Source organism: Glycine max, chromosome 18 (assembly GCF_000004515.6).
Source record: "Glycine max cultivar Williams 82 chromosome 18, Glycine_max_v4.0, whole genome shotgun sequence".
NCBI lineage: Eukaryota > Viridiplantae > Streptophyta > Magnoliopsida > Fabales > Fabaceae > Glycine > Glycine max.
Window position 1 is genome coordinate 53,123,833 of NC_038254.2, and position 9,422 is coordinate 53,133,254.

Here is a 9,422-nt window from a genome sequence, read left to right on the forward strand (position 1 = left end):
AAATTAGAAACAAAAAATAATGCTTCCTCTGTTTCTTTATAATTATTATCTGATTGAAGAAATTTTGTTCTTATTTATCTGTCTTTTACAAAGTTTAACATCACATTAATTATTCATTAACAATTATATCCTTATTTATCTCTTTATCTTTAGTTAATTTACACATGTATTTATTGTAAAATGAAGAAAAAAAATAGAAAACTTCACACATATTTCATTAGAATCAAGAAAAATTATTATATTTATTGATTTCTACATAATAAAATTAAAAAAATAAAAAGAAAAGGTAATAATTATTTAAAAGCTATATTTATAATTTTTTTTGGTTCATATATAATACAAATATATGATTTTTTTTATAATAACCGTATATAAATATTATTAAGCTCTTAAAAAAAACAGGAAAATGAATCAAACAACACTAGAAAAAAACGGATGTTGTATTGATAAAAATCTAAAAATCTTTTCTTCTCGTTAGAGAAAAAAAAAAAAAAAAGAGTTTTTGAAGCAAAGACGCAAGGTAGTTAGTTTGGTCGACACATGCATGCATGCCGGCGACAAGTGACAAGCATCCGAAGCGGTTTTGTGGAGCAGTTATCATCATAATAATTCACACACAAACAAAGAAGAACTAATAAAACGACGTGCCTTATTACCGTTTCCCTCCACCACCTTCCACGTGTCACCACCTTCATCTTTTCTGACGCCTTCTCCTTTCCCTTTCCCCAAAAAATTCAAAATCAAAATAAAAGAAAAAAAGGCAAAAGCATCTGAAAAACTATATACCTTCCTTCCGCAGCATCGCCATCAACCAAACTATTTTTTTTCTTTTTCCATATCCTTCCAAACAAACAAACCCTTACACACATCATTCGTTCTCCGATGGCCAAAGCGAACACTCACCTCCGCCGCGCTTCCTCTTCCTCCAGTGACATCTCAGTCTACTTGGACGCCGACAACACTTCCGTTCCCGCCGCTTCTTCCGGTAACCCCTTCCTCCTTCGTTCATTTCATTCATTTCTCCAGATCGCGTGTTATTACATGATGCAATTGAAAATGTGGAATGATGATGATAGTGTAGAATAAGAATGAGAAAATAAATAAAAATAATTCATGTGGTTATGTGGATTGGTTTCGTGTTTGGATTGTTCTTACGCAGGGCCTATTGACAGGAATCCATCCTCCTCTATGTTGTCGTTGTCGCCGTCGCGGAATGCCGAGGCTGCGCCGGTTGCTCAACCGGCCGATCAGGTTAACGGTAAGAATGCTGCTGTTGCTAAAGTTGATAGGAGCAAGGGAAGCAGTGCATTGGCGCTTGCCAAGTTCCTTGACGAGAAAGTTCCCTTCAAGAAAAAGGTTTCGCCAAAATCTTTGACTTGTAAATTAAAAATTCTTCGCGCAATTGAAAACTCGCACTAAGAATGTTGTTGTTGGAAAGTTAGATTTATGCATCTATTAAGTTGTACAGTGGTATGCTGAAGTGTAATTTTATGTGGGGGGGGGGGGGGGGGGTTGTTTTTAGTCCTTGTAAGAAATTTCTTTGAGCTTTTTATTCTTGCAATGTTTGCAGTCACTTATTTTGGTTACCAGCACAACTTGTCATTAAAAGTTTGCGTTATACTGTCATCCTGAGGACCAGACTATGTGATGATGAATTTTGTTGTATTCTTAAAAATTTACGTGATTTGAATGAATGTTCCTTGATGAGAAAGTTACCTTCAAGAAAAAGGTTTGACTAGATCACTGTGTTGCATTCTTAAAATTTACGTGATTTTTTTTTTCAGTTGAAATTTTGTTGTTGGGAAGTTAGCTTCATGCATCAATTTAATTGGAGGGTCTTAACAGTTGCATGCTGGAGTGTAGTTTCGTGTTAAATGAGGTCTCAATTGTACATATCCGTATTCATGCATTCATACATCCATTAATAGGTTGCTGAGTAAGCCAACAATTATTCTGCATGCCTTGCATCTCCTGATGCTACTTCGAATGATTGACTTTAAAATATTTAATTTAATGTTCCTAAATTCTCTGCATGCGTTTTTTTTAATCCTCGGAAACTGTTTGCAAATGTGGTAGATGCGATGGATAAAACGGGCTTCCATACTTAAGGATGATGGTACAGTTGAAATTAAAGTATCAGGAGAAGGAAGTAATATTGAGCATGATGTTAAATGCGATGAATCTCATGATGAATTTTGCGATGCAATACACAGTCAGGATATTCAGCCTATTGAACCACTTCAAATCGTAATGCTTATAGTTGGCACACGGGGAGATGTCCAACCATTTGTTGCCATGGGGAAGCGTCTTCAGGTTTTTTGCATTCCTGGTTTCTGTAGTATTAGTTATACACAATGTTATAGGAGTAGTATATAATAGAATATGAAAATACTTGGTGTATAGTTTTATTGTAGACTCTCTATCGAGGATAGAAGAATGTGTTGCATATCATTACTTTTTTTGAGCTTTTGGAAATAATTAGGGTTTGAAATGTTTAATTTTACACTGGCAACATTTCAGAATAATAGAAATTAGGTTATTAGTTCTTTGTGCTGAGGTTATATATTCAAGATTTTAAATTGTGGGTAGGCTTGCAGTGGTGCAGAGTGATACAGAGTGATGCAGTCTGCAATTTTAAACCTAGCTTAGATTAATGGCAGGTGCTTTTCAGAAACCTTTAAAACCATGATATTTTGGACACCTTTTATCAGTCTTGATCAATCCCTGGACTAAAATTTGGGATAAATAAGAATTTGAGAACTGTTGGATGAACCCCTTATTATTATTTGTTTACAAAATAGTTTTGCACCAAAAAAATATTTTTGTAATTTTCTACTTGTAATGCTGAGACCCTGCTTTGTCTTGCTTAATTGCTTTCAAAAGCCTGGGAACATCACTGATATCCTCTAAGAAGGTGTAGTTCAGGTTTTGTGTAGCAATTGAGCTTACAGTAGATTTACAGTTTACCTCAGATAGATATGCATGTGATATCCTTACCTCTCTCTCTTAAGTTATCCAAGTTGAAACTATTGTAGTCTGTTGTAGTTCAAAAGGAAATGGCAGTTTTGTGCCATTGAGAGACACTTGAATAGGATGAAATTTTTATAGTTTCACAACTTGTACACAGAACATATGATATTCCAAATGTATTGACAATAACCCTTTCATATGGCTTCCCGTGTATCCACCCCACAGGAATCATAGCTGATCTTAGAGCTACATTCATTTATTTTGGCTATGATTGAAACTGTCAGCCCCTTCTATGTTTCATTGTGGATCACAAACTCTGTTTCTAATTAGCTTAGTGCTTTATCAAACTTTTACTTTCTAAAATCTTGATATTTCTTTATTTTTTTAATCATTTTCATTCTCTCCTCCTTTATAAGCATAGTTTTTTCAACTTAACTGCTTAAAGTCAATTTTAATCCTATGTAATGCAACCTAATTGAAGCTGGTATCTTTTGTAGGAAGATGGCCACAGGGTTAGGCTAGCTACTCATAAGAACTTTGAAGATTTTGTCATGAATGCAGGCTTGGAGTTTTACCCTTTGGGTGGAGATCCCAAAGTTCTCGCTGGTTGTAAGTGTTTCTTGTCTTATCCAAAATATGATCTTTCTAGATCCAAGTTGTTTTAATGGTTTAGAGGTGTTAAGTAATGACATCACCTTGTAATGACCAGTGACCACTGAAACTATCTTTTCTTAGTAGCTTGACCCAACAGTCTAACTTGAGCTGCAGATAGTAGGACTCGATTTGTAGTTTTCTTTATAATTCAACACAAACATAATTAATTAGATGAAATATACAGTCCACCTTAGCCAGTGAGCTAGGTCTCATGACACCCCATCCCTCCTTAAAAAGAATGTCATTTATGCTGTAGATATTTGTAAAAGAGGCATTCCCAAAAACTTTATTTAAAAAAAAATTAAGATATCTATAGCTTGAATAGAAGGTAAATGGAAGAATTAATATAGAATCAAGAAATGAGATTTACTCTTCGGAATGAATGATACAGTTTTGCACATATGCAGGTGAGGGGATGTTTGTGCCAGTTTTCAAATATAAATATTTGTAGTCTTTTGATGAATAGTGTTTCTTCTCTGTTCATGCTTTCAAATTATTTATATACATGATTTCATCAGATATGGTCAAGAATAAAGGCTTCTTGCCATCAGGACCTTCAGAAATACATACACAAAGAAATCAAATCAAGGATATTATTAATACTTTGCTCAAGGCATGCAATAGTCGTTACCCAGAGTCTAATGCCCCATTTAAAGCAGAAGCAATAATTGCCAATCCTCCAGCATATGGTTAGATTTTACTTAAATTTAGTTTTCCTTTAAATTTCATCATGTTATGCCTCATAATAACTATAAATAACATTGAAAGAGAAGTCTTTTTTCATTGTAATGAGAATTTAATTCAAATATTTTATCAAGTAATAAGAGATTGCATAGTAACAAAAAGTTCAACATCAAACTTGATGTCCCATAAAATTTTAGGATTTGTATCCTCTGAAGTGCTTGGTAAGTACAGAATAGTAATATCACAATTCATTATAATTGTGCCTGTATTTTATCTGTTAATCCTCCAATAGCTACTAATTCAACATTTCATAGACTAAAAGTACACCATGCACTTTAGAGGATCACAATCTAAAGTTTAAATTATGTTTGTCATTAGAAATCAAGAATCAATGAGAAAGAGAAAATAAGAGAAAGCTTAAGAGAAAATTGGAAAACTTTTTTTTTTTCTGAAACTATCAACTGAAGGAACTAACTAAATCATACAGGTTCTGTTACATTTACTCTGACTGCTTAACAGATAAGGACAATTAAGACTGACAGATAAGCATATTGGAACTATTACCCTAACATTTTCTAATTGTAGTCTGGGTAGACCCTAGGAAAAAATAAATATAGAAGCATATCTGGAAATTTTCTTTTCCTTTTCTAGTGTGGTTTGGCAGCTTGTGATACTGATGAACATCTTACAAGGAAACCTCTCTAGAGTGACTTTTTAGTTGGTGTTAGTTTCCCACATTAGGGTCTTGTGAGACCATAAAGAGCAAGGTTTCTGGAGCTCTATGTTGATTGAGTTTGAAAGTATTAAATTTAAAGAGTGGACCAAGTCAAAGGCATAGGGTGCAAGAGTGTATTGGCAGCAGCAATTTCCAGGATTTATTGATTTGTTATTGTAGGGAACTGTGATGGCTAAACAGCTAGATTAGCTATGGTTTTGAGGATTACATCATTTCATTATGATACTGAAAAGGGTATACTAGTTCAGCAAAGAAATGGGAAATAAACTTATGGGACACTTTATAGTGGCTGTGAAAAGTAACTCATGTCAGAGAGGGGAAGAACAATATCCTAGTTTTCTCAAGCTGACATGCATGATGAAACACATTTTAGACTGAACAAGAATTTCCTCCTTTAAGTTACTAAGTCCCAAACATGGAAACTACTAATAGAAAATAGAAATAAAGTTAGCTGAAGAGGAATAGAAATGACGAGTCTAGCAAACTATCTGAGAGATTATTTGCAGCTATTATGTATTACTAAGAAATATTTTTTATGTTCTTTTAACCTACATAAACTTATGCAGGGCATACTCATGTTGCAGAATATCTAAAGGTTCCACTTCACATATTCTTCACAATGCCATGGACGTAAGTCTTGTTTCATGACATGGGCTAATCCTGCCCTTAATTATCTATATTTCTGTTGAGTTTTGTCCTATGGGTATCAAGCCTTGACTTGGGAATTAGTATAGTTCTCAGTATTGCATAAAGAACAGATAAGTAGATAAGTTATAGGATTTTTTTATACTTCGATTTTGCATGATGATGTTTTACTATATTTGCAGGCCTACTAGTGAATTTCCTCATCCTCTTTCCCGTGTTAAGCAACCAATTGGCTACAGAGTGAGTTCTACGGTCTCTGTTAATCTGAAATTAGCCAATCTGTTAAGGGGAATGCTAGCGACACTCTCTATGATTGGCTGAAATTAATTGGAAATCACCAATTTTGGTGGGTTCCACTACTAAATCAAGAGAGAGAGAGAGTCATTAAATGCGAAATATGACCCACCAAAATTCATGATTTCCAATTAAGAGTGTTAGAAAGAGTGTAGCTAGCATTTCTCATCTATTAATTTCCCTTAAGATGCCTAAGTTTCGTTTTGCTTTGTGTTTTGAGTCTTTCAGCTCTCATATCAAATAGTTGATGCTTTAATCTGGCTTGGAATACGAGACTTGATAAATGAGTTTAGGAAGAAAGAGCTGAAGCTAAAGCCTATTACTTATCTAAGTGGATCTTACACTCACCCTTTTGATGTGCCCCATGGTTATATATGGAGCCCTCACTTAGTCCCTAAACCAAAAGGTTAGATGTGTATTTATAGTGTGCTCTCACATTGTAGTCCTCTCTTTTCTATTATTGATATACCTCTATAGTTGTATGCAATTGTTGTTACAGTATGTAGTTTTGATGCATACTCTTACATAATCATTATCGTCTCTCATCAGCATCTCTTTCCTTTCCAGTTTTTGCTCTCTCTTTCTGACCTGGGTTTTCCTGGACTTGAGCTGTTTCTTGAAGGATATTGTGACAATCTAATTGTGTTTTACTTGATCTGCAGACTGGGGACCTAAGATTGATGTGGTTGGATTTTGTTTCCTTGACCTTGCTTCAAATTATGTACCACCAAAATCGCTAGTAGATTGGCTTGAAGAGGGAGAAAAACCTATTTATGTTGGATTTGGTAGCCTTGTGAGTTTCTGCATTCATGTGTTTAGCTCATCTGATTACCCTTTGATGAATCTGCCGAATACACTATCTAAATATAACTTTTCAAGTAGCATTTGCTAGTAGTGTGTGTGTATATATGTTTGTGTGTGTGTGTGACTCAGTGGTTTGTTCCACACTTGGGCATTGAATCAAATGTGCCTTACCTTTTGATATTTAGTTCTGTTTTGAAAGTTGTCAATGAGAAGGGAAGTTAAGAGATCATATTTTTTTAGTTGTTCCAGGGAGTGCCCATAACTTCATATTAGTTGTTCCAAACTAAGTCCACTTAAGAAGAAAGACATTTTGAATGACAAGATTGTATACATTGAAAAACAAAAATAGAAAAGGCATGCTCTAGAAGTGAAAATAAAGGCTCTTCCATTTCCTGTATATGCCAAAGCAGAGAAATGAAACTGTGAAGAAACAAACCTCTATTTTTACTGAGCTATAATTCTGCATTTGATTGTATTAATAATCAAAATAGATGTATGCCATTATTAAACACTGCAACCTCTATTCTAATGTAATTTTTTGGTTGGAGTTTTGAACAGCCTTTACAACAACCAGAGAAAATGACGCAAATTATAATTCACGCTCTGGAAGAAACAGGGCAGAGAGGTGTCATCAACAAAGGCTGGGGTGGTCTTGGGTCTTGTGAGTCATAATTTCTACTTCAAACATGCCATTGGTATGCTATTTTTGCTGCTTTGATTTTGAAACATGTAGTAACTTCTGTTTCTCAGTGGCAGAACAAAATAAATCTGTGTATTTATTGGACAACTGTCCGCATGATTGGCTGTTTCCCCGATGCACTGCAGTGGTACCTTCTAAATTTTTCTCAGTAGAAGTACTATTTTTTTTTATTTAAATTGAATTCTGCTTGAAAGTTGCAAATCTCAGGTACATCACGGGGGTGCTGGAACAACTGCCGCTGGTCTTAGAGCTGAAGTAATGTATCGTGTAATATGAAATTTTGAAACTTCATTGTTATATGCATCTCACAATAAGATCATCTCTATTCTGCATTTTTGTAGTGCCCTACAACTATTGTACCTTTCTTTGGGGACCAGCCATTTTGGGGAGATCGGGTACGTGCTAGAGGAGTAGGTCCTGCACCCATCCCGGTGGATGAGTTTTCATTTGATAGGCTGGTTGATGCCATACACTTTATGCTGAAACCAGAGGTAATATTTAACTGTGACTACTGATCAGAGCAGTTAGTATTACGATTTATGAATGTAGCATATAAAATGTGTTCCGTTTATACATTTTAAAAAAATCTAATACCATCATTAAATGATAATATGCACATCATTATACGTTTTACTTGGCGATTGTTAATAGTTTATGCTTATCAAACATTTGTTTATTTACTGGTTTGATATACCGATTTATATATTGCTATGCGAAGTGACATATTTTGGAGACAGCCAAGTAAAAAACCAATTAATCTTTGCCCCCTGAAATACAGTATGGAGTCTGTGACTATTGACTGAAAGTGGTCTTTTTCACAACTTCGGTTTCCGTTTGTTTTTTGTTATCATGGTAATAGGTGATGTGCATTCATTGTCAACGTTTTTTCATTGCCCTCCAGGAAGTCTATTCGTTTGTTTTGTACTCTTGCTGATTGGAAGTCTTTTCTTTTGTCTTGTACTCTTGTTGATACATCGTTTCGGGCTTTTATATGCAGGTGAAAAAGCGTGCAGTTGAACTTGCTAATGCCATGAAAAATGAAAATGGGGTGCTAGGAGCGGTTAAAGCCTTCTATAAACATTATCCGGCCGAGTTCAAGCGATTAGCCTCCACAGCCGAACCCAAATCAGTTCATAAATATTTCTCTATACGAGGATGCTTTGGTTGCTCTAAATCTTCTGGATATAAATAGCTTTTTTCATGCATCGACCATAACAAAATGCATACAAAAAACCTGTCTTCATACAGCATACTCGTCCATGTAACCATGTCCGTTCTTCAATCTAATTCTGATGTATCAGCAATTGTGAAAAGTAAATTGCCCCGGTGATTTTGTTGAGTTTGAGCTTCACCAGAAGCATTTATGAAGGTTCCGGTATAGTCCAATTTACTGTCAAGATCTTGCTACTTTACTTTTTTCTTTTAGTGTAAGGTTTGCATGATATACCCCTCAACATTAACGAGTGTTTTTTAGAATATAACTAATCATTTTCTCTGCAATATTTCATGGACAAGAAGTTTGCAAACTTGTTGGATTATTTGTGTACTGGCCTTTTTCAAGTATTATATTCAAACTACTGTGAAATATCCAAACTCTTATCACCTGTTGCAAAAGTTAACATCAAAATATTATCCTTTGATGAACAAGAAACCGTTTTACTAATAATTTCAAGAAAATAGCACAATTAATGCTACCCCTATTTGTAGATAATAATTTTTTTTTTAACTAGATAAAAAGTTATTTATGATGAAAATGATTTATAATTGTTACTTTGTTCATAGTAACGTGGTCTAATTAGAATTTACATAAATGCAATTATATTAACGTGGTCTAATTAGAATCTACATAAATGCAATTATATTAATGTTTAATTATTTATATAAATTTTTAAAATAATCGTATCGTTGTATTAGATACATATCGGATACACATAG

General features: G+C 34.3%; 1 protein-coding gene across 4 annotated transcripts; it reads left to right on the forward strand.

Annotated features, from left to right (window-relative positions):
- Window positions 1-499: 499 nt before the first annotated feature.
- Window positions 500-9,001, forward strand: LOC100779695 (sterol 3-beta-glucosyltransferase UGT80A2). Of its 4 annotated transcripts, none has more exons than XM_006602769.4 (14): window positions 500-985; window positions 1,160-1,356; window positions 2,077-2,313; window positions 3,468-3,579; window positions 4,143-4,313; window positions 5,629-5,674; window positions 5,872-5,929; window positions 6,212-6,389; window positions 6,646-6,776; window positions 7,346-7,448; window positions 7,538-7,614; window positions 7,695-7,742; window positions 7,829-7,978; window positions 8,485-9,001. In XM_006602769.4, the coding sequence occupies exons 1-14, from the start codon at window positions 883-885 to the stop codon at window positions 8,677-8,679; spliced, it is 1,806 nt and encodes a 601-aa protein (XP_006602832.1). In that variant the 5' UTR covers window positions 500-882; the 3' UTR covers window positions 8,680-9,001. The 4 variants fall into 4 exon arrangements, with proteins under 4 accessions (XP_006602832.1, XP_006602833.1, XP_006602831.1 ...); XM_006602768.4 differs by having other exon boundaries at window positions 503-985; window positions 5,611-5,674; XM_003552380.5 differs by having other exon boundaries at window positions 504-985; window positions 1,173-1,356; window positions 5,611-5,674.
- Window positions 9,002-9,422: the final 421 nt, after the last annotated feature.

Excerpts from the sequence above, each read along its gene's own strand:
- LOC100779695 (XM_006602768.4), top strand. The coding sequence starts at position 883 with ATGGCCAAAGCGAACACTCACCTCCGCCGCGCTTCCTCTTCCTCCAGT. Across the intron at positions 5,675-5,871 it reads TTCTTCACAATGCCATGGAC|GCCTACTAGTGAATTTCCTC; the intron begins GTAAGTCTTGTT and ends CTATATTTGCAG. Across the intron at positions 6,390-6,645 it reads CTTAGTCCCTAAACCAAAAG|ACTGGGGACCTAAGATTGAT; the intron begins GTTAGATGTGTA and ends CTTGATCTGCAG.